At 42.2% G+C, this 25393-nt stretch overlaps 1 protein-coding gene across 16 annotated transcripts in view; it reads left to right on the forward strand.

Moving 5' to 3' along the window:
* RCBTB2 (RCC1 and BTB domain containing protein 2) overlaps nucleotides 1-25393 on the forward strand; it is a 54662-nt gene that overhangs the window by 14727 nt on the left and 14542 nt on the right. For 15 of the 16 annotated variants that reach the window (XM_053283752.1, XM_053283747.1, XM_053283742.1 and 12 more), the window contains 5 exons: nucleotides 6763-6870; nucleotides 10851-10993; nucleotides 13856-14046; nucleotides 21490-21616; nucleotides 23168-23307. In XM_053283752.1, coding sequence (XP_053139727.1) covers nucleotides 6763-6870; nucleotides 10851-10993; nucleotides 13856-14046; nucleotides 21490-21616; nucleotides 23168-23307 — 709 coding nt within the window. Of the gene's footprint in view, nucleotides 1-6762; nucleotides 6871-10850; nucleotides 10994-13855; nucleotides 14047-21489; nucleotides 21617-23167; nucleotides 23308-25393 lie in introns of those variants that run through there. The other variant, XM_053283755.1, reaches the window with a different exon arrangement.

Raw genomic sequence — 25393 nt, forward strand, 5'->3', positions numbered from 1 at the left:
TAACCATTAGTATGATAGTAGCAGAGACTATATTAACACCAATATTGAAGAGACTGCACTGATTTCCAATTAGTTTCTGACGATTCAAAGTTCCGATCTTGACCTTTGACTCTTAGGAGCAACATGCCTGAAAAAAAACCCCTCTTCCTTCATCAAGATCCTTTCTAAATGCAATCTTAGTGCAATACCGCCTTGGGATTGTTTTAATGAAAGGCGGTATAGAAATTCAACAATATAGATAGATAGATAGATAGATAGATAGGAGGCTGTATTTCTTGTGTCCAGAAGCTATATTGTAGCCACATAGGTTTAGATTACTGCTGCAATGTGGCCAGATGTTCTCTTTTATCCTGGATAGTCCTTTGTTTTGAAGAGCTGTCTGGGATTTTTCTGGTTGGCTCTTTTGCACAGGATTTGTCTGGGCCTGGGACAGCTGGCTTAATCAGTATTATCTTCCTCTGCCTCTTGCTTTTCTGGCATGGGCCCTGGTGTTCTCTTCCTCATTCAGCTGTGTACTATCAGCTCCGCCTGCCTGCTTGCTCTTTTGCCACACATCCCCTCCCAGACTTCCATCCAGTCACCTCTTGTTTCCTGTAGGGATCCTCTTCCCCCGCCTCCCTGCACATTATTCTCTTGCGCTGCAGAACGGCCATGTCGTTTAACCCTTGTTGATGTCTCACTTGCTGCAAGGAAGGACTGTACCTGAGTGGTCTCTCAGTATTGGCAGCAGCCCTGGGGTCTTTGCCTGGCCCAAGTAATTGGGGTAGAAACCGAGAAGGGGGCAACTGCCTTCTTTCCCTTCCTTAGACGGTGCCTTTGCAGGCAGCTCTAAATCTGATTTATTTTAAACACTCCAAAATATATTTTTTAAGCAAATGCAATGTTTGGAATTTAGATTTAAGATCTAGACTTGAATGCTTGAGTGTTTGTTCATCTGCACTATGTTTCCAGTGGCATAAAGTTTGCCTGTGTGTGGTGGTGGTTTTCTTTGATGCCATATGGTCTTTTTATTTTTATTTTTATTTTTATTTTTTAATTAGTTTTCTGTATACCAATGTGACTTCCAGTTCATCTTTCAACATAGTTATACTAAAACATCCATATTTGCTCTCATGTAAATATTTTCTTCATATTTATATATCTAGTTGTTATGTCCTAGTCCTTATTTTCATTATCATAGTAATCCTTTAGTTTCATTACTATAACAAATTTCCCAACTGTTATTTTTACATTTCAAGCCCCGTTAATAAATCCAAATTAACATTGTTTTTCATTTGCCGCAGAAAAGGTTTCCAATCTTCTACAAAACTTTCTATATGACTATCTCTTACTAATACAGTAAGTTTTGCCATTTCTGCATATTCATATGCCTTCATCAACCATTCTTCTCTTGCTGGAATTTCTGCAGATCTCCATTTCTGAGCAAGAACCATTCTAGCCGCCGTCGTAAGATATAGAAATAAATTTCTATTTTCTTTCGGGATTTCTTCAATAATTATGCTCAACAGGAAGGATTCAGGTCTCTTGTGAAATACACAATTAAAAATCTTTTTGAATTCATCATAAATCATATCCCAAAACCTCTTTACCTCCCTGCAGGACCACCACATGTGGTAAAAGGACCCTCGCTTTCTTTACATCTCCAGCACTTATTGGATACATTTTTATACATTAAAGCTAGTTTCTTAGGTGTTAAGTACCACCTGTACATCATTTTAATAAAATTTTCTTTTAAATTATAGCACGCTGTAAATTTGAGGTCTTTCTTCCATAACTTCTCCCAGGCCTCTAGATTAATATTATTATGACCTACATCTTATGCCCACTTTACCATTGTTGGTTTTACCACTTCATCTCTTGTTTCTTCACATAATAACAGATTGTACATTTTAGTAATTAGTTTTACATCACTTTCACATAACTCTATTTCAAATTGATGCCATATGGTCTTTTGATGTTTAAAGAGTAAGGATATACTAGAGTTGTTGCTTCCATCCTAAACTGAGGTTACAGGAAATGGAAGCCTTTCACAAATCCAAGGATTAACCCTTTAACTACTATCTTCTCTGGATAAACATTGTTATTTTGGAAACATATGCAATGCTGCTAAGAGAATTCTAATGCCTGCTAAGCAACCAAAAAAGGAAGATCTTCCTGACTGATTGATTGATTTAAGTGCCGTCAAGTCGGTGTTGACTCTTAGCGACCACATAGATATTTTATTTTATTTATTTGATTTCTATACCACTCTTCCAAAAATGGCTCAGGGTGGTTTACACAGAGAAAGAATAAATAAATAAGACGGGTCCCTGTCTCCAAAGGGCTCACAATCTAAAAAGAAATATAAGAGACACACCAGCAGCAGTACTGGAGGTACTGTGCTGGGGGTGGATAGGGCCAGTTATTCTCCCCCTGCTAAATAAAGAGAATCACCAAGTTAAAAGGTGCCTCTGTGCCAAGTTAGCATGATATGTCTTCAACTTGGCCTTTAGGAACATAGGAAGCTACTATATACTGAGTCAGACCATAGGTCCATTTAGCTCAGTAAATGCAGCAGCCAGATTGGTCTTTGGGATATCCCAGAGAGACTATATTATGCCTGTTCTTAAACAATTGCCCTGGCTGCCGATATGTTTCCGGGCAAAGTACAAAGTGCTGGTTATTACCTTTAAAGCCCTGAATGGCTTAGGTCTGGGTTACCTGAGAGATTGCCTTGCTCTACAACAGAGTTTCTCAAAATTTTTGGAGTCAAGGACCGCTAAATTCTTTGTGCTGAGTTTCAAGGACCGCTACGTTCTTCATGCACAATTTCCCAGACCAGCAGTTAGTAAAGAGGTTTCAAGTTTATCTATTAGTACCATACTGCAGGCCTGCACAACTCAAATGACCTGATGGGCCAAAACTGACCGTGACTTGGCTCATGGGGGCTGAGGTCAATTTTTAGGGTGCTGATAATTAAAGTAACACTTAACACATATCAATCAATTCATTAATTAAATCAAATTAAAATGAAATTAATTAAAATGAATTTAATCAAAATTTAACTTTAGAAGTTCTTGTAAAGGCAACATTTCTTTTAAATCAAATAAATAAATAAATTTACAAATAACATTTTAGATGTTATTTTCCTGTTATATTACTGAAGGTTGGCATGTTACAATCAGTTTGCTTAAATTTCTGAAGTTATAGTATTTATATTTGTTAACTTGCCATATCCTTGGGTTATGCGAGATGTTTAGCCATTTCATTGGGATGCCATAATATGCCTTGGCTGGTGCATATTCTCTTATGAAACACATCTGCATGTAAATTTAATATAACAAGATCTAAACAAATTTTAAGCTATTCCTTTTTGTATGAAATAGCTGCATTCTTCATAGAAGTCAGGGCTTTGATGTTTCACAGATCATGAATTCTAAGCCAGATTTGTTCTTTGACTCTTTATGTACTTACTAACATGATTTCTAGGATCACTGGGAATGAAAATCAGCCCACAGAGAGCCTGTAAAACCACTTAAAGATGGTCCTGAGTGAGGTTTAAGTGGCGCAAAAGCCTTTGTTACCCAAGTTTGCTACGTGAACATGATGTTGGATACAAGAACTGAATTCCTCTCTCTTCTTTATCACTATGCAACCAACTGAAGTGTCTTTCCGCCCCTGTGCTAGGTTTGAGAATCCTATAAGTAAGAACTCCAGCACAAATCATGACTGATGGTGCTTAGGGTTTGTGGAAATGGCAGTCTATGTGCAAGATAATGAGGGCAACATTCATTTAAGCCTGCATTTGTAGCAACTTATGGAAATAAAGACTTGAAGATTTCCACTGAGATAACAAATAATGGGAGGTTTACATCTTACTCACAGAGGAGGCTTTGGCCATATACAGATAAGACAAGTCAGGTTTAAGTCAAGCAAAACCAATGGAACAGTTAGTCACCCACAAATAACTTGATTCATATTATATCAATGAGACAAGAACAGAAGAGAAGTACTTGTATCAAAAGAGAACTTGCATTGATTCTTATTGGAGCCTGCCGTCTTCATAGTGGAGCAAAGTGCAGTCCTTCGACACAAGTTGAGTGCAGTTAACACCCTCCCCACCCCCCACCCGCTCCCCGCTGCGAACCTCCATGTTGTAATGAAAAATATTCTTCAAATAGCAGCCACCATGTGGCCGAGGGAATGGCTGTTGAGGGGTGTATGCCAGTAGTCCTTCCATACACACCCCCTGCGGCAGCTGCAGCAGTGGCAGATATTAGAGTGATGCTGTGGCCTGCCGTCTGGCCCAGCGTCGCTTCCCAACTGTGAGGCGCACCTGCACAGTTAAGTCTATTAACTGAGCAGGCGTGCCTCACATTTGGAAAGCGACGCCAGGCCAGATGGCAGGCCACAGCATCGCTCTAGTATCCGCTGCAGCTGCTACTGGGTGTGTGTGTGGAAGGACTACTGGCTCACCCCTCCCCCCGCACAGCCATTCCCTCGGCCACGCGGTGGCTGCTATTTGAAGAATATTTTTCATTACAACATGGAGGTTCACAGCGGGGAGCCGGGTGTTAACTCCCCAAGGCACAGACTCGTTGTGGACCGGTGGTTGAGAAACCATGCTCTACAATATCCCCACTGCTCATTAAGATCATCGGGAGGAATCTGTCTTCAGGTGACACCAGTTCATCCGGTGGCGACCTGGGATCGAGCCTTCTCAGTTGTCATTCCTAGGTTATGGAATGCGTTCCCCACGGATATGAGAGGATTATCTTCCTTGGAGGCCTTCAGGAGAGCCTTAGACCTATCTTCTTAGCCTGGCTTTTAATGATGTCTAATTTTAATTTTAATCTGGTTTAAATGTGTTTTGATTTTAATTGCTTTATGTGTTTTTTAATTTTAATGTAAACCTCCATGAGCCTCTTTAGGAAGGGTGGCATATTAACTGAATGAGTGAATGGTGATTTGCCCTGCTGCAGAGCAAGCCTAAGCATGTTTACTCGGTCATAGCCCTATTCCGTTCAGTGGGACTCACTCCCAATTAAATGCGTTTGTTTGTTTGTTTGTTTGTTTGTTTGTTTGTTTGTGGGGGGAGTGTTTTCTAGAAAAATCTAACCTTTTCTGTGACATAAACATGTTATTGGAATGGGGATTTCTGAATGATTGCAGCAGAGGGCAGTCAGTTTCTAAACAGTAATAAATGAACATGAATGTTCAGGTGGGGTGGGAAATGGTGGGGAAATGGGAAAAGGTGGGGAAATGTTTGCAAATAAATGTACAAGTACATTGTGGGAAGTGCTGTACTGTGATAAAGTGGTTGAAGCAGCCCTACTTTTCTCTATTTTTGTCATTCTTAAAATTATATTTATTTAATAATAAATTTAATGCACTTAAAATTGATCTTGGCCCCTACACACAAAGTCATAGTTGGTTCTGTTCCACTGGGGCATTTGAGCTGTGCTCTCTTGGAATATGGGATCTGGCCTGTGCAGCTCCTTTCTCTGACCTTCCTTCCTTCTCCCTGCCATACTGTGCTGCTCCTTCCTTTCCCCTCCCTTTGCCGTGTGCTGAAGTGCCAAAGCACTGAGCAGCTTCCTTCCTCAGCTCCCCCCGCCCCACTGCATCGCTCCCCCCTTCCTCTGGCCAATCAAAGCAGTGGCATCCTAAGTGCCAACCAGTTTCCTTCTTCCCCTCTGGCCACTCCTTCCTTTCCCCTTGCCCCCTGCCTTGTGGTGAAACGACAGCCAGCTTCCCCCACCCCAGAGAAACAGGTATTTCTCTTCCCATCTTCCATACCCTTCCCCACCCACACACACTTTCCCCCTCCATCCATTCCACTCTCTCTTGTCAAGCCTTAGCCTGCCCATCCCTCCTCATTCTCATAAAGCCTGCCCCATCCCCTTCCCCCCTCCTTCCCTTTCTTTTGTCAAACCTTCCCATCCCCTTTCTCTTTCTTCCCCCCAGCCTTTCCACCCCACTCTCTCTCTTGTCAAACCTCCCCTTTTTCTTTCTCTCGCTCTCTCTCTCTCCTGCCTCCTAAGCTTGTGGGGTTTGTGGTGAAGGATCAAAAAGTGTGTGGATCCCTTGGAATGTTGGCAACCGTCCTCCTCCCCCTGCAGCCTCATGGACCCTTCAACCTTCTGACCTCCCTTCTCCCTGAAACCCAGATTTATGGGGTGCTGAAGGGTTAGTAAAGCAGAAGAACCTTGAGAGGGGTGTATGAGGGACTATTTGTAGGTACTGTAAATCCCATCCAGAAGGTGTAAGCAGTTTCATGTATGTTCAAATCCAGATGTGGTAACTGCTTGTGGGGCTGACTTAAGTGCAAACACAGAAGAAATGACTCACTGGCAAAACTGTCTCTCCAATCCAAGAAAAATATCCAGTTCAACTCACATTTGAATGACCAAGTTATGGGATTTAAAGGCAGCACCTAAGAGGCTAGCACTACCTAAACCAACTGTCACCCTGGGATGATCCAGAGGTTCCCATAACCAAGTGGGCTGTTTTGTCACCTCATAGTCATAAGGTGGGATCAAAATGAGAGCCAGGCTAAGAGTTTTTTGTTAGACAGGTCTCAAAATGTATGCTAAGATCTCAGAACTGTTAATGGCACTATCTGTAATTAAATAGGGAGTAAACTTTGGTGTGAGGGAAGAAGAGGGTTCTTTGTTTGTTGTATCTTATGTCGGCTTATTGTGAATTCCACACAGCTGACTCTTACTTATTCTTCATTCTTATACCTGCATAGTGATCAGAATCTCTGATTTATTCTTTAAGGTTTATGTCTGGGGTTACAATGGCAATGGCCAGCTTGGACTGGGCAACAGTGGCAACCAACCAACACCCTGTAGAATAGCAGCGTTGCAAGGCATTCGTGTACAACAGGTATGTTTCCTTGGTCTTTTACAAAGATCTTGCCTATGTAGTTTATCTAATTCATTAAAGTTATAAAAAGAAAATGTACATTTCATATTTATAGTGTTCCCCCCACCCCACCCCGGGCTTCACAGGGAAGAGGAGATGAGTGAAATTGCCCATCCCCTGTAGTGCCAGGCAGCTCAGCGTTAGTCTGGATGTCAGACAACTTCTAGGTGTTTTGGTAGCCACTGTGCTGTCCTCATGGGGAAACTGCTATGTCTGGAAATGTCCTTAACAATTCAAAGATGAGCTGCTCCTACTGGTGTTCAGGCAGTGTTTTGTCGCACAGTATTCTTGCTGTTTAGAGCTGCGGCTAGATTCAGTGTTGTTGCTTGTTCCATGTGCACTACCAAGGAAAGCTTTTATGCTGCTGAGACCTGTAAATGCAGTGACCATTAGCATAATTAGAAAGGAACTGACATTTCTCTGGGAAAGGATGTCTTTCCCAAGAATTCAAAATCAGTTGTTATTGCCTTATTTCACTGTTCTTCTTGTAGCCACCTTTTGAAGTTAGACTGGGAGATAGTGATGTGCCCAAAGCCATATTATTTCATGACTGACTTGGAAGTTGAACCAGGTGCTACAGACCTGGACATGTTACAGAGACTGTGCCTCCTCTTATAGAAAGTCTTATTTTTTACTAAAATATCCTATTCTGGGATACCCCTCATAGGTAATTAATAGCCACCCTTCACTGCTGTACCAAAGTAGATGCTTCTCATGGGGAGATTGCGAAGGAGGGTATACACCTGGGTGCAAGGTCCTTTACCCTTATTCTATACCTGCGGAGGACCTAATAAATGCTGGAGCTGGCTCTGAATAACTGCTGGCTTATATACTTTTCAAGGGAGAGTGGCCGCTGCTCCTTTGTGCCAGAATGTGGACAAGAGGGTTGCCGTTACTCTTTGTTCCAAATAGCAACCAGAGATACTTTACACTGAAAATAATCTAACTTACTTAGGCCATGTTCTCACAACTATGTTAATCCTGGTTAAATTGACAGTAGTTGATCAGGGGTCTAGATCAGAGATTCTCAACGTTGGGTCCCCAGATGTTACTGGACTTCAACTCCCATAATCCCCAGCTCCAGTGGCCTTTGGTGGGGGATTATGGGAGTTGAAGTCCAATAACATCTGGGGACCCAACATTGAGAACCCCTGGTCTAGATGATCAGGGGCATAGAGCACCTTCCTTATGAGGCAAGGCTACAACACCTGGGGCTATTTAGTTTAGAAAAAAGACGAGTTCAGGGAGACATGATAGAGGTCTATAAAATCATGCATGGTGTGGAGAAAGTGGCTAGAGAAAAATTCTTCTCCCTCTCCCATAACACTAGAACCAGGGGTCATCCCATGAAATTGATTGCCAGGAAATCTAGGACCAACAAACGGAAGTACTTTTTCACACAACACATAATCAACTTCTGGAATTCTCTGCCATGAGATGTAGTGACAGCCAACAACCTGGATGGCTTTAAAAAGGGTTTGGATAACTTCATGGAGGAAAGGTCTATCAACGGCCACTAGTTGGAGGGCTGTGGGCCACTTCTAGCCTCAAAGGCAGGATGCCTCTGAGTACCAGTTGCAGGGGAATAACAGCAGGAGAGCTGGCATGCCCTCAACTCCTGCCTGTGGCTTCTAGCTGCATCTAGTGGGCCACTGTGTGAAACAGGATGCTGGACTAGATGGGCCTTGGGCCTGATCCAGCAGGGCTGTTCTTATGTTCTTAGTCTGATATTGTGAACCTACACATGGCAGCAATCCTGGCCAAGTCCTATGGAGTTAACCAGGATATTGATCTAGGATTTTGTATGGGCTAGTAATCTGCCGGGACCAGGATCCACTGATCATGAGAACCTATTCCTCTCTTTGATCTTGGTTACGTGCATGCACTGAGCCCTTACCTGCGCTCTGCCCATAGATGCCTGCATGCAGAGCAAACCACACCCACCAATACTCTAGATTCCTGCCCACACTCCATGGCTACGCAGCCAGAACACCTTCAGCTGCCCTCTGCCTGGCAAAACAACATGTCATCCATACTTGCGTGCCCCAACCACACTAGCTGAAAACTGCCTCAATTCCTCTTAAAGAAACACTGACCCAGGTCCCAGGTGGCAGCATAGATGTCCCACACACAAGTTGAGAGTACATCTTTGTTTGGGATACCTCTGCTACTTGTGCCTATTGCTGCACACATGCACATTTCTAGATATTAATAAAAGTATTCTGCATAGCCATGCCCACCTTCTTTCCTTCCATCAGCAGTGTGCCTCTTATTTGGCACAGGGAAGGAGCAGCTGGAGACAGTGTCCCCCTCCATTGTGCCCCCTAGCCATATGTTTGGCCAAAGTGGGGAGGGGACCGTATGTGTTGGGGACCGTCATGGCAGCAGTGAAGCCCCACTGTGTGGGCACAGCAGTAGAGATGGCTGCAATGTTGCCTGGATCCATGGCTTGGATTAGAGGAGGTAATACGGTTGCTACTGTGTGTGGTGAGTGTGTAAGCTCTATTTTTGACCAAGGAGAATGGTGGCTGAAGCCTCCTTCCAAAAATTGTACTCCCTGTTTGTATCCTGGGGATGGTACCAGTCAGTCAGAGGACCAATTCATTTGCCGGAGTAGGGAGGAGAAGCCAAGTTGATATGGAGGGAGAAAATTGATGAGTGGGCTCCTCTTTGTTAAGCCAGCTGGAGAGCAATGGGTTCTGGAGTGGGGATGCTGTCCCTTTGCCTCCTGCCAATTGCCTAACTCACAGTGGCTGGGTGTGAAGAACAGTCCTCCCCTGGGATACATTGTACCCCCATTGGGCAGTGGCAGTGCACCGGTACAGAGGCAGACAGTGCTGTCGAGGATGCTCCAAGGTCCACAGATTTGCTTAATCCAACCCTGGGTTCACGTATGGCTGTCTGATTGTAAAGCCCACCTGTCAGTCTAGTTCTGGACAGCCCCTTTCAATGTGCCTGCCTGCCTCCCTACCTTCCTACTGGAGTGATCAGGGGGTCAGCACCTACCCAACACGAAGTAAACATGATCCAAATGGAACTGGAGAACTATAAAAGTTCAGGGATAAATCTTACACTCACAATGTATTTCTTAGCCAATATCCAGTATTAATATATAAACGTACTTTCATCCACATGGATATTTTAAAATGTCCATAAAAGTTTCTTAATGCATAAAATAACAGAACTGGATTGGAGCCATGATGACCAATCTTTTCCCAATATGGGTGTTATCAAAGCAGCATGAGAGCTTTTTATGACAGTGCACATAGAGCAGAAGATTCCCCTTCCATAGGAAAAATGTCTTTTCCCTCCAAAAGGATATTTTTGGAAACAGAATTTTCCTTTCCTTTGGTCAATCAGGGAGCCAAGACTTGGTGTCACTTGCAGATATAAGATCCAACCAGTGGGTAAGTTAGCTTTGAAGCTTGGTGGTATGTGTTAATTATTAAATTAATTATTAAAGGCAACTAGGACAGGAAATGTTACATCAGGATTGTGGTGTATTTAATCATTGCAATGTTTGGATGCGTGGAAGGAGGTGTTTTTTGACTGCAGGAATAATGGATACACAATCGCCCCCCTGAAGATTTTTCCTTTTTCCTGGGATATGTCTAATTCAATATGTTCTCAGGCCAACCTTGAATACGTTTTGAATTTATAGGTTCCTTGGGTATTAAAATGTATTTTTAAAAAAGTTTCTCCATCACACCAGGTTCTCCCACATGCAACCCCAATAGCTAGTTAGAGAATAAATCTAATAATTATTTTTAAACTGTGTACGTGTGTTTTACATTTGTATTTGTTGTTTTTAACAAATAGTTCTCCCAAAATGCTTGTGTTTATACTTTTTTGTGGGGCACATTTTTATCTCTTTAGATTAAAAAAACATAAAAAGAACAGCACACATTAATGTAGGTTCCTTTTTTTTTGTTGTTGGGTAGGTTGCTTGTGGCTATGCACATACGTTAGTCCTAACAGATGAAGGTCTGTTGTATGCATGGGGAGCCAATTCTTATGGCCAGTTAGGCACTGGCAATAGAAGTAATCAGTCCTACCCTGCACCAGTCACTGTGGATAAGGACAGGTAACATTCTATGCATTGTCACCGAGTAAACTGTTACTAAAACTTGCATTGTTTATAGGGAAGGATCTAAGAAAAAGCTAATGTATTACTCACCCATTTGAGTCTGAAGTGTATATAATAGTTTATTTATTTTATTTATTTTTTACATTTATATCCCACTCTTCCTCCAAGGAGCCCAGAGCGGTGTACTACATACTTGAGTTTCTCCTCAACACTAGTGCTCACAACAATAGTGCTTCAACACTGATTGTTATATCTTCTCAATGCTTTCCTCTGAAATGGCAGCAGCTTCCCTTTTCTCCCTAAGTTGTGTTTTGAAAACAATAATATTGGGCTGCCACTTTGCTGTTCTAGATTGGTGAAAAGTCCAAGACATTAATAGTACCATTTCAGTGATCTCTTTTCTTACTGAAATTACATGTTCTGACCTCTGTTAGTGATTGGCTTACAATTTTTTTGTAGATAAGTATAGGAGGTAAAGAAGACAATGTTTTCAGCCTTCTTGCAAATGTAGCTTATCAAACTAGCTCAAATATAACAAACAGTGGCTGACATGATAGAGACAATTAAAGTCCCATCAAAATTAAAAGGGCAAGTCAGCCACCAACAATAATTCAAAAGCAGTAACAGATCCTTGCCATGATCCTTGATGTATACACATTGAATGCGTCTTGCGCAGTAGCGTCCTCGAGAAGATTCCAAGCTCCAAGTGGCAATTCCAACTCCTCTCCCAGCCCCATGTAGCCATTCCTCAATTTCCCGCCCCCCAACCAAGTGCTATAAAACCTTTGCTCCAGACTTTTCCTTGGAAAGTCTACAAATGAGAAACAAATAAAAGCTTTTATTCTTGTTGATCCAAAATTGGATAAGCTCTGCTGCTGGAGCTCAAAGACCTCTCTGAGCAGGTTATCCTCCCCACAAGTTCCTAGGGAGGACTATTCTAATTATCTGGGGAAGCCTCCAAGACTTTGGGGACGATAGTCCCACCCAGATTTTTCACCTCATGGTTAAACCAGATTCTAACTTATTTGACACACCTAAAAACTGTGGATTTGTCTAACACATCGATTAACACTTATCAGCAATTTCAGGTTTTCATAAGGAAATTGACACTAAAACTATTTTCTCTCATTCAAAGAAATTTCTAAAGGGTTCCAGTAAACTCTCCAGTAAGCATCCCAGTTGGTCCATGGAGTCTACCTGTGGTATTGTTTGCACTTATGAGGAAAACATTTGAGTCATTAGCACAAATATCATGAAAGCTTTTATCATACAAAACACTGTTTTTCCTTCAGTAAGAGAGAGTAAGTGAGCCTGCTGTCCTCAGGGCTTATCCTCCACATGCAAGATGATAAAGTTGTTCTGTGGCCTGATATTCAATTTAGACCTAAACTTTGTTCCTCTCTTCACATAAATCAAGACATAATTCTTCCAGCTTTTTTCAGCAACCCCTCCAGAGAATTAGAGAAAAATATTGCATACGTTAGATGTCCACAATGTTTGCAAAATGCTGGCCTTTTGTCTTTAAAGAACAAAAGAAAAGAGTGGAGAAAAGATGAACACCTCTTTATGTCCTTTCATGGAGCTAGGAAAGGACCTAGGATTATTAGCCAAAGATTATCTCATTAGATAGTAGAGATAATAAACTGATATACTGAGCAGAGGTTAGAACCACCAGTAAAAAATCAGAGTATGTTCAACCAGAGTGGAGGGTACTTCATCTGCAGATTTATCTGGAATTTGTATTCAAGGCATATGCAAAGCTGCAACTTGGGTTGCCAAGATGCCATTACAATCTGAGATCAGCAAAAGATGCTTCTTTCGGCAGGGGGGTGCTGAATGAGGTATGTTCACAGTACGCTTTTCCTCCTCCTCCATACAGTAAGTCAATGGTTCCCAACCTGGGGGCCTCCATATGTTACTTTATTTATTGTAGCTGGGGATAATGGGGGTTGTAGTTCAACTTCTGAAGGCCCCCCCCCCCGGTTGGGAACCACTGCAGTAATCTAGTTAATTACATATGTATACAACTAGGATCATGACAAGGATAAATATGATGCTTACTTGTAACTATTGTTCCTTGAGTGATCCTTGTGTATTCACATTTTATTTATCTGTTTGTTTGTTCAGTTTATATACTGCTTTTTATTAAATAGTCTCAAAGTGGTTTACAATATAATTCTAACAATGCATACTTAAAATACAAAAGTACAGATAATATAAATATAAAAATAATATCTTAAACATTTAATAACCCATTAAAAACAATAATACATAAAACACAAAGCAGCAGCAGCAAAAACAATAATTTAAGGTCTATCAAATTTAAGAATTTAAGGTCTATCAAAGGGCGTGATTCTTTCCTATACCCACTGTACATGCTTATAATACACCCATCCACACACATGGCTCAGGTTATAATTACTCTCTCTCAGTATACAAGTGTGTGTGTGTGTGTGTGTGTGTGTGTAATGTATATATACATAAACTATTCAGTGCTTGAGATGTTTCTGAATGAGAACCTTATAGAAAAAGGTCTAAAAGAAAAATTTATGAAATGAAGTCAAGCAGTGTGAGTGGTTTAATAGGATTTAGTCCTGTATTTAACTTTACAATTTGGCCGCAGAACATTATTTCGTGGGGAACCTTGTTCCTTCCCTTCTCCTTTCCTACATGATTTCATGGCCTACTGACATTTTTGAAAGATCAGAGGAGTGGCATGTTTGACAGCCCTAGTGAAATGGAGCACAGAGTGCATGGAGGTTTTGATCTCTATCCTGTGCTAGCTGCACTTCAGTTCCCTAAGCTTTGCCTCTGCATGTTGTCCTTATGCCACTGTCTTATGTTTGCTTTTAAATTCAGAATCCTAGAGATTGCTGCATGTCACTCTGCTCATACTTCTGCTGCTAGAACCCAGGGCGGTCAAGTGTACATGTGGGGTCAGTGCCGGGGACAGTCTCTCACTCTTCCACACCTCACCCACTTCGCCTGCACTGATGATGTCTTTGCTTGTTTTGCTACTCCTGCGGTGACATGGCGTCTCCTCTCCGTAGGTGAGATTCAAATGGATTTTTCTGTTTGCATCACTGCATCTTAATTAGTTTTTGATGATGTGTAAATTACATGTAACTTGAAAAAAATGATCTCAAAACTGTGGTGCACTCACTGGTAACTTCTTGGCTTGACTACTGCAATACGCTGCACATGGGGCTGCCTTTGTATGTCATTCAAAAACTTCAGTTAGTTCAAAATGCAGCAACCAGATTGAGGTTTCTCAGAGAGACCATATTATGCCTGTTTTAAAACACCTGCACTGGCTGCCTGTTTCTGGGCAAAATACAAAGTGCTGGTGATTATCTTTGAAGCCCTAAACAGCTCAGGACCGGGTTATCTGGGTGAGCACCTTCTTCAGTATGATCCCCACTGCACTTTGAGGTCATCTAGAGAGGTCTGTCTCTGGCTCCTGCCAGCTCACCTGGCAGCAACTCAGGACTGGGCCTTCTCTGTAACTGTTCCTGGGCTCTGAAATGCGCTCCTTATGGATATTAGAGACTTAAGAGTTTTAGCAACCTTTAAAACAGCCCTAAAAACATCTTTATAGCATGGCCTTCAGTAATTACTGAAATAATTTTAAACTGGTTTTAATTTTGTTTTAATAAGTTATTTATTTAGTTATTGATCGGTCTTTATATTTGTGAATTGCCTTGAGCCATCTGCGTGAAGCGGTATAAAAAGCTAATAAATTAATTAAATAAATGATGTTGTTTTCAGCACAGGCAAAGCCTGAAACTCTTCTTAGTGGAAGATGAGCTACATTCCCTTAACTGTGTTGCCTGTGCATCCTCTTATCTGTTTTCATCCTAAAATGAGATACATTGCCACCTATTCTGTCTCTCTTTTCTGCTGAAGTCTGTGTGTCTTCAACAGATTGGTGCTAAGGAACAGCTACCTAACTTGGGATGTTTCCCAGGCTTCTTTCAGATTAGTTTATATAGAAGATGTTTATGTTTCTGAGTATATTATTTACACATTTGTTACCCACTTCTTGCACAACTTGAAATCAATTTTAGGCGAGGAATGTTGACATTGGAAAGCTGGGAGTATGTCTATATTAGTTGCTTTTCCTGGGATGTGTGTGGGAGCAGTCAGCATAAACATTATTAAAAATATTTCTATCTTGCTTTTCAACAACAACACTGTTTGTTTGTTTGATTTATATACTGCCCTTCCAAAAATGGCTCCGGCTACTTATTCTGTTTATACAGAATAAGGAGTAAGGTGGTTATAAAATAGATGGTATATCTTGATAGTATTTCTGTTCATTCTGGTGGTGTCTCTGATTAGGGCTCCACATATATGGTATGAACTTGGGCGTCTTGTACGCAAGACCTGTGCTGTTCCACAAGGCCAGGCTCTGTATGTGAGCAATATGGTCCTGGTATACATATGAATATGTAACCATATGAATATGTCCGGGAAGCTGGAGACAAGAAATGTACCATGATGTGTCCTCCTCCTGTCTGTTGCTGTGGCTCTCTGGGTAGAGAGCTGCTGTCTGATACCTTGGTTCCAGCCCTGCCTGCTCTATGTCTTTTGCCCCTGACATGGCTATTGCTGGTCAGGCATGCAAAAGGTGAGTTTGGACTCCTTTCTACCATTACCTGTAGTGGGATTTGAACTAGCACCTCCTGTTTCCCAACCCCATATACAATGAACTAATTGGGTCAGGTCCTGACAGAGGGCAATTTCAGTTTTCCTTGTTGCTCCTCCTAATTCCTCCCTTTTGCTGCCCGCACAAAACTCAGTTGGGTTTTATTCCCCCAGTGGACCTTGGAGCCTTGTTCCAGAGAGGCCTGTATGCAGGCGTCCTGCCAAGGGGGCTACCTGAGTGCTCTGCTGTACTGTGTACCCTTCCCCCCCCTTTTGTGTGGATGGGACAACTAAAAGTGTAGTTGTTTGCTGGTAGTGTGTGTGTTCATGATATAAGGGGATTCAAACCCCTTTCTGAAGGAATCCCTGGAGCAAGTCAGTTGTTGATTTATTATTTCCACATGTGAGGATCTACCCTACTTCAGGGCACCTTTGCAGCCACCACTCAGATCCGATTAGCCAGGATCTGAGACCAACTCTCACTTTCCCCCACCCTTCCTTGTCTGTGTAGTAGCACAGAGATCTCTTTTCAGGTGAGGTAGGAGAGGAAACAAAACACACTTGATGGTAAACTAAACAATAAGATTTATTGTTTAAATCAATAAGATTTGTTTATTGAAAACCACTACGCTTATGTACCTCTAGAACTTGTAACCATGACGCTTAAGGAACTTTTCTTAAACAATAAGATTTTATTGTTTAAGAAAAGTTCCTTAAGCGTCATGGTTACAAGTTCTAGAGGTACATAAGTGTAGTGGTTTCAAAGTGTTTACAGAGATGTTAATGGTCTTTACCTACTTTAGGGCTCAGGTGACTTGCTTGGTTACAGCGTCTCTGCTCAGCCATATTGGCTGCAGCAGAGCAGCTTACAGGACATTGAGGGCATTGTGGCTTGTTTGCCATTCATCCCCTTTGTTCCCACTAGCCTTCCCACTCTTTTTAGGGTGAAAGGATTGGAGGGAAGAACATAGAACCACCACCACCCCAATTGTCATCCCTCCTTTGGTCTACCCTGCATTTATCCATTCTGTCATTCTCCTTTTGCCTCCCCCACCCCAACAGATATGATTTCCTTTAACTTATCACCTCCCACCTTTAAAAAAAAAAAGCAGTTTCATTACATTATTTGCTATGTGATAATCTTCCACTAGTCCTTTGGAGGAAAATGATATGACATCTATTTTTATTACTTTTACTATAACATCTACTGGATTTTTAGCATGTGGACATTGCATTAGACACATTTATTTTATTATAATTATTTATTATAATGCCTTGCTGCATGAACTGAACCAGTTCAGATACTCAATTTACTAACTACATATTTTTCTCATTTAACGTTTTCATTTTTTAATTTTACAAGTGGTCATTTCTGTATATATGTATGTATGTGTATGCATGTAATATGTCTGTGGGCATATATATACAAAAAGGGGAATATATATATATATATGGGTGTACATACATATATTTTTGGTGTGGGTGTGCAAATGTGTATGGGTTTGATAAACTATAAGTTTGATATCTCAATTCCAGAGTTAATAGTTTGTAGCTAGGTTTGTGCAAAATTTGCCAATTTTGATTCAGGAACCATCTGGTGCTTTGGAGGGGCCCACAATTGGATTCAGTGCTTCAGGGGAGGGGGTCTGATTTGCTCTGGCCCAATTTGAAGGCATTAATATGAATTGGACTGAAGCTTTGTCCTCTCCCTTCTCACCTTTTCATTCCCCTGGCCCCTTTACTTACTTCCCTGGCAGGAGACTGGGCAGGATTTATTTCACCACCTGCAGTGATTCTCCATGGCTTGACTTCTTGAAATTACTTTTGCTAGGTTTTTTAAAAAATTTCCTCCCTGCAGTTCTGGCAAAATCTCAGAGTAATTTCAATCACAGTAAAGAAAGCTCTGTCCAGGGAAAGATCAGAGAAATTGTAAGGTGGGAAGAACCAGCAGGAGGGCCTGAATAGGCCTGATTCAACCCAGACTAGATGATGTGTCTGTTTTGAGCCAAATCAGCTTGCTTAGATTCGTCCTCAAAAGTTTGGTCCTTAGATTTGTCCTCAGAAGCTAATTTTAAATATTTAAGTTGGGCTGTTTAAACTAGCGATGCCATATTATCCAGTTGGGTGGGGTTTTCATGGATTTTAGTCATTGCACCTGGCACCCTTTAATCCTTTATGTGTGTGTACGATTCCCAGCTTTCCTTAAAAAAATATATATATATTTTAAAGGCTCTAAGGCAAGTGCATCTATTCAGGAGGGCTGCTACTGTTTCCATTGTCTGCAGAGGCTTAATCCATCCTCCTTACCTAGACTGATGCGGGTCATTCAGTTCTGAAAGGCAGAGCTTTCTTGTGCAAGCGCAGGTAGGATTTTAGGTCCATCAGTCTATCACAAATTATATAGAATAGTGTGTCTTCTTATGGGAACTTCATGTAGTAAACCTGTTTTCAGTGAGACTCACTCAAGAGATTTTGTGTTCAGGACTGAATCTGACTGAATTGTGTTCAGGACTGAATCAGGACTGAAGGACAATAGGATAGCTCCCCGCTCCTTTTTTTTTTTTTTACAACAACGTGCCCCAAACAGCTAAGTCATGGGGGATTTTAGGATTAGACACACTAAACACAGACCAGCAGTTGCAAAGTCAGAAAGTGGTCTATTTTAGCAAAAGGGTAAGAGCCAAGGTTTGAAAATGGAGAGAGAAATTACACCACCACACTTAAACCAAAATATAATAAGAAAGCTAACTAGCCCTTGTGCCCTACTTCAAAAGTCAAGGAAGATTGCATGTTGAGTCTCCAAATTCCACCAGTCAGACTGACAACTCCTTAGGAACATAGGAAGCTGCCATCTACCAAACTGGGCCATTGGTCCATCTAGCTCAGTATTGTCTTCACAGACTGGCAGTGGCTTCTCCAAGGCTGCAGGCAGGAGTCTCTCTCAGCCCTATCTTGGAGATGCCAGGGAGGGAATTTGGAACCTTCTGCATGCAAGCATGCAGGTGCTCTTCCCAGAGCAGCCCCATCCCCTAGGGGAATATCTTACAGTGCTCACGTGTCTCTCATTCAAATGCAAACCAGGATGGACCCTGCTCAGCAAAGGGGACAATTCAGAGAGCCAGCATAGTGTAATGGCTAGAGTGTTGGACTAGGACCGAGAAGACCCAAGTTTGACTCTCCATTCAACCATGAAACTCACTGGGTGACTCTGGGCCAGTCATGTATCTCTCAGCCTACACAGGGTGGTTGTGAGGATAAAAATAACCATGTACACCGCTCTGAGCTCTTCGGAGGAAGAGCAGGATATAAATGTAAAAATAAATAAATAAATGCTTGCTACCACAAGACTGGCTCTCCCTCCTGACTCCATCTTTGAGTTAGACTTCCCGGGGACACAGGGAATGTGACCATTCTTGATTCTGTTATAAATAGCAGATACATAATTTTACATACACCAATTTACTCTGAAAAATATATATTGGTAAATGTGTATGGCCCTAATGCAGATGTTCTTGGCTTCTTTCATGACCTCCAGAAATGCTTGTTAGATTTTAATAATCCAACAATAATTTATGGAAACTTCAGTGACATCGTGAATATCTTGATTGACAGAAACTCTCTCCCCCCCCCACCCAGCCAATAACATCAAAACCAAAACTTGAACATTACTCCATAACCTTAAAAGAGGATCTAGAACTATGTGACATCTGGTGATTACTCAATTCAGTGGGCAGAAACATATTTTGTGTCCCAGGTTGAGCAACATCGATTTAGATTGGACTATTTTTTTAAAATTTGTCTATCATTGGCAAAAACCACTAGTGATCTAATCATAAATTCTTTGGTTATCTCTGATCATGCAGCAGTCGCATTGGCAATTCACACCTCCTAGACAACCCGTTGGTGACTTAATGCAACCCTAGCCCTATATTCCCACACATTTCTTTTCACGTGCCAAAAGTGGCATGTGAAATTAAGTTGCTGTAGCAGGCAGCAGACATTCAGGATTGGTGGCAGAGACTTCTCTGGCTGTGCCGGCTGGCTGGCTCTCTTTAATATGTGAGCGCTGAATTTGTGCGTGTGAGAGAGAGAGCCAGTAGCTGGCACAACCAGAGAGATCACCACTGCTGATCCTAGATGTCTGCTGCCTGCTACAGCAAACAGCTGGCATGCCAGCAGGCATCGTAGTGGCTGGTCTTCCTCACATGCCCATTCTCTTTCCCCTCCAGCAGCTAACTTCTCTGCTTTGTCTGCTTTCGAAGGAGAGGAGACAAAGTACAGAACCTTTCTGAAGGGCAGAGAGACAAACTAGCTAGCAATGAACACTTCTGGGAAGAAGAGAGGCAGTGATCAGTGTGGGGCTTCCAGCCCGGCGGTGCCTCTAGTGGCTGGGGGCATGACCAATAAAATAGGCGTGGGACAGTGTCAGAGCCCCACTGGTGTAAGTGGTGGGGCTAGTGAAGTGGAGATGCCAGCTTCTCTTTGAGCTGCCCCCTCCTCGAGTCACCTCTGAATATTTGGCACACTATTTCTGAGAGGTTGCTGACCTCTGGCGTAAACCAATGCCTTTTTTCTATATTACATCTAAAGTAAGCAAGCTTTGTTCGTCAGAATGGGCTTGATAACTTGCAGTTTCTTGTCAGTGTGATAGCTTTCAACCAGAAGGTCTCCTCAGGCATTTAATAAGCTACACCTGGGATATCTTTATATGGTACCAGAGGGGATAAAGTTTCCTAAATAATTCATAGATTTGGTTAAAATCTTTTATAAAGAACCTACAGTACCATGATGAGCTGATATATTCTCGTTTCTCTGTATATTCTCATTTCTCTGTTGTCTGAAGAACACAACAAGGTTGCCCATTACCCTCCAAATAAATGTATGTTTGTTTTTAAATTGGTGTCTCCTCAAAATTCAGGAAAGCCACCCTCTGTTTTTGTTATCAGCGTATTGATGGCACCTCATCCCAAACCACTGGATGGCCTAACACAACAGGAACAAAATAGAGCCTTATAGCATACCATGGCATGCCATGGAGCAGAGTAATAGGCTCCTAGCACCACCATCCAAGTACGAGTGGAAACCCTGAAGGGCAATCCCTGTCCCTAACAGCCAGTCCAGACCACCATGGTCAAAGGCTGCTGAGAGGTCCCTCTGTGAGCCTAGGGCACTCTGTTAGTGACTAAGGCTGCTTCAATGCTAAACCCAGGTCTGAAGCCAGATTAAAGTGGATACATGTAATTGGTGCCATCCAAGGAAGTTTGGTGTTGCACAGCAAATAACCACTGAAGCACTCTCTCCGCCCCCCAAATGGGCTTGTATTATCCCAAGGGACACAGTTAGTTTTACTGTTAATCTCTGTAGATTGGGGCCTGAGATAGAGGACATAATCGTGAGAACTTCCAGCTTGCTTATGTAACAAATGAGGATGTGGTTAATTCATCAGTCACAAACCAGACTAGACAATTTCTGTTATGAAAAGAGATGATTTTGTGGTAAGTGCAAATGTCACATTCTTTGGAGAAGGAAGCTAACTGGCATGCTATCCCCATGACCCCTTCTTTCTGGATGTTATGCTCTTACTAAGTTTCATGGTTCAACTAAGTCTGTGTTTTACTGCACTGAGTGAAATGCTTAAATGTTTAATTTGGTTAATTTTATTAGTCTGATTTTATATTGTAACTATTTTATAAATGTTGTGAGCTGCCCCAAGCAGTAATGCACTGGAGGGGCAGGGTATAAATATTTTAAATAAAATGTTGCTTAAATTCATATCGTACAAAGCGGAGAGAAGTAAGAGGTAGCACTTTTTAGCTTATTCACAGATGTCTTTTTTTTTTTTTAAGAACCTGATGATCACCTAACAGTAGCTCAATCACTAAAGAAGGAATTTGACAACCCAGATACTGCAGATATGAGGTTTCAAGTGGATGGAAAATATATTAATGTTCATAAAGTCCTTCTCAAAATTCGGTAAGGAATTAATACTCCCATCTTTTCTCCCGAGAATTATCGGCCTGATATTCTTCCGTTTTCAATTCTCCCTTGGAAGTAAAACAATTACAGTGCTACTGACCTTTATAGCCCACATTTTTTTTTCCTTATTCTATCCTTTCCCCAAATATAACCAAGAGTTAACATGCTTCATCTAATGGGATCTCTTTACTGCTGGCTCTCACTCAGCTGAGTTAGATAACAATACCACTTCATGCAACATTGTTGGAGCTGCTAGCTCTAAGGTACCATTGTGGGCCCGGGACGTTATGCAGGTGGAGATTAGATATGATGCTCATGTAATCTTAAGAACAGCTGCAAAATATCTCAAGCTCAAAATCGACAAATGCTAGCTTCTACGAAAGTAGGGGCTACCTTCTTAGAGGTCACCAAGAGGAATGAGCAGATAGAAAGAAAGCAGATATCCATAGATATTTACCCTGTTGTTAATGGCCCATAGGATACATATATGTATACAGTAGTTCCTCTTTGCATAGATTGAAGTATAACCGCCTCCTGATTTCCCATGCACCATATCTTAATTTCATTTGGAGCTCAGTGTTTTGTTTTGTTTAATAAAGCAGGCTGATGATTCCCTAACTACTGTGCCTGCTGAGCAATTAGGAGAACACAGCACAGTAATAATGTATCAGATATGCAGATGAAATCAATACTGTAGCGTCAGAGGCGCTCTTACCCCTGGACTTCTGGGCTGAAGTCCAGGGTCTCCACACCCCCAGGGGGCCTCCAAATCCTCCTCAGCCTCTACTGGGTGACGCTGGCCCATCACTGTGCCGGAGGGCTGAGCCTGACCTCTGCTTTAGAGACAGAGGGAGAGTGAGTGGGAAGAGAAATGTGTGGGATGGGAATATGTTAAGTTGTGTGTTGAAATGTTTCTGCTAATGCATATTTACATAAATATACCTGTTTTATATTCTTACATTCTTGTGAGTTCAGTTGCTCTTTGTACCCTCAAGAAACCATGTGTTAAAAATACTGCGTGTGTCACGGTGTGTGTGTGGGCAGGGTAGTGTAGTTATGCCACAAAATATTGTTGAGTGGGCTTGCTCTTGGAAGTCTGAATCCTAAATTATTTGTTGAGGAACAAAGATGGCATATACCAATCCATGGATAAATATTCATGACTGATCTGCTTTTTCTCATTTCTTTTCCTCACTGAGCAGGGATATGACCTGCTCAGTGTCGCGAGACACAAGCAGTAAAGACCAGGCCCGTCTTGTGGACCTCAGCTCTCTTGGCTCCATTCAGTTTGCCTTGTTTTTTCATCCTTAATCTATTATTTAGGCGGGGAAGCCCACTATTTGTGTCCATTACTATCACTGAAATGTTGTACATTTTCTGTTCTTGTAATTTGTTTAGAGCGAGGAATTCCATGATTGCCCTCTATCCTGCTTTGTGGGTGTGTGTGACTATGTCTGTGTCTGTCTGTCTCTGTGTGTATGTGAGAGATGTTGTAAAAAGCGGCTTGTCAGTGTTGTCATTTACTTTGTTGTCTTATAAATTCTGCAGGTGTGAGCATTTCCGTTCAGTACTTAACAACAATAATGATGAAATTATAGAAATAAGTGAATTCTCGTATCCTGTTTACCGAGCATTTCTGGAATATCTGTACACTGACAGCATCAGTCTTTCACCTGAGGATGCAATAGGTAATTGGGGGGAAATGTGTTAATTTAGAAAAGTTTAAATTCACATTTTAATAGGCTATAACTGACTGTATTTGACATCAGATTTACATTGTGTTATGCTATTATCTATTTTGCTTGATTTGTATACGAGCCCTGTATGTTATTGAGACGACAAAGTCGACACCATAGATGCCTACCAGTCTTCTCATCTGCATGACCTGCAGGGCAGCTTGAGCAAGAAATTGTGAAAATAAGCATTGCCTTCTAGTCTAGAGGCCCCTCTAGTTTAGCACTCTGCTTTCCCAAGAGCATCGGGCTGGCTTCTGTTGAAGACAAATCCTAACCCTGAAGTTTGCATCTGGTAATTGGTGGTTTGCTACCTCCAGAATATTTAGCTTCTGTTTTAAAGTTTTCTAAGCTGATGGATGTTACTGCATCTTAAAAGAAGGAATTGAGCACTGTAATTTAAACTGCCTAATGGTGCTAGACCTCAGCCTTAGTCTTTAACTTCAGCAGTATAGCACTGTTCTTCATTGCCTGGCCCGCAAGCCGTTGGCGGCCTACACAGACCCCAGTGGTAGCCCATGCTTTGCCTCTCCCCCCTTCCTGCCCCTTTGGCTATCTCACACATGCTCTCCCACACACACCCTGCTGCATTGGTTCATGAGCTCTTTTTCTCTCTCTCCTCCTCCTGCCCCGCTTGCTTTCTCCCCTGCCCCCCACTCCCACTGCTGCTCCACTGCAACACTGCTCTGTGCTCTCTCTCTTGCTACCCTTCTTCCCCGATGGGAGCAAGAGAGAGAGAGAGAGAGAGTGGCCTAGTGCAGTGGTGGCATAGCCGTGGGGGTGGGGAGAGAGCATGCGGAGGAGGAAGGGCGCAATTACCCTTGCGCTCGCTCTCTCCCCCACCACTGCCACACCACCACTGCTTCCGCTGCACTGGCTAGTGCTCTCTCTCTTGCTCCCCATCTCCTCCTCCTGTCCCCCAGCATGCTCGCTCTCTCTCCCCCTGCCCCCTTCCTTCCCACTCCATGTGTAATGAGCCCTCTCGTTTGCTGCAGCCCCCACTGCAAAAACAGTGATGATCACTGCAATATAGAATTCAATTTCTGTACTATTGGCACAGTCACCTTAAGTGGCACAGCGGAGAAATGCTTGACTAACAAGCAGAAAGTTGCCGGTTCGAATCCCCACGGGTACTATAACCACAGGACTCTGTAGGCACCAGGAGTCGAAATCAACTTGATGGCACACTTTACTTACTATTGGCACAGTGACAATGAAGTTAAACAACTGCTGTTCCTCCTTCATGCAGAACCTGATAGTTTCATTGATCTGGTTTTGAGTCCTTAGGTTAAAATCTAGTATCTGAATGCTTTGCTGGCCTTGCTTGCCCTTGAGATGAATAAACTTTGAATATCCAGCATTTCTTTTTAGCAAATCTTGCTGTGCCATAGTGAAGAGTCAAAAGTGAACCTTGATTATTTCACTTCTTCACTTTTGAAGAGAAACACTGCATTGGCTTAACACTTGAGAAAACTCTCTGCCCCAGAGTCTGTCTGTCTAAAATTCCAGTCTCTATATACATTCACCACCTGAACTGCTGAGCAGGAGAGGCACCATTGAGAAGGTCAGAGGAGCCTCAAAGGGAAAAAACCTGAAGCCAATACTGCCTGCATGTGTATACTTCAGTAACTTTGTGGCGGTGGCAGCAGCAGCGGCAGCCACCATTCCTCCGTTCCTTTCTCTCTCCTCACACTTATTTGCATGGTGATGATGACAATCTCCCCTTCCTCTGTCAAGCAACTGCTGTGCTTTTGGTGCTGCTAAATAAAAACGTAGCAACCATCCAGGCCTTGCCTCCTGCCATATGCAGTTGTCCTTGTCCAGTTCTGCAGCACTCAAGAGACCGTGTATCCTGCACCAGTGACATCCTTACCTAACACTTCTCCAAACACATAGGTCTATTTCATTTTGTAACATAATAAGGAAGTTCATGCAATGAAAAACTAGGTAGGACAAGTGCCATCACTCTCCCTCTCCTCCTACCTTATTGTTTGCTGATACATGATTGAGAATTGGGAGCATGCACCTCCAAAGAAGGATG

The sequence above is a fragment of the Hemicordylus capensis genome, chromosome 1, assembly GCF_027244095.1.
Source record: "Hemicordylus capensis ecotype Gifberg chromosome 1, rHemCap1.1.pri, whole genome shotgun sequence".
Taxonomy (NCBI): Eukaryota; Metazoa; Chordata; class Lepidosauria; order Squamata; family Cordylidae; genus Hemicordylus; species Hemicordylus capensis.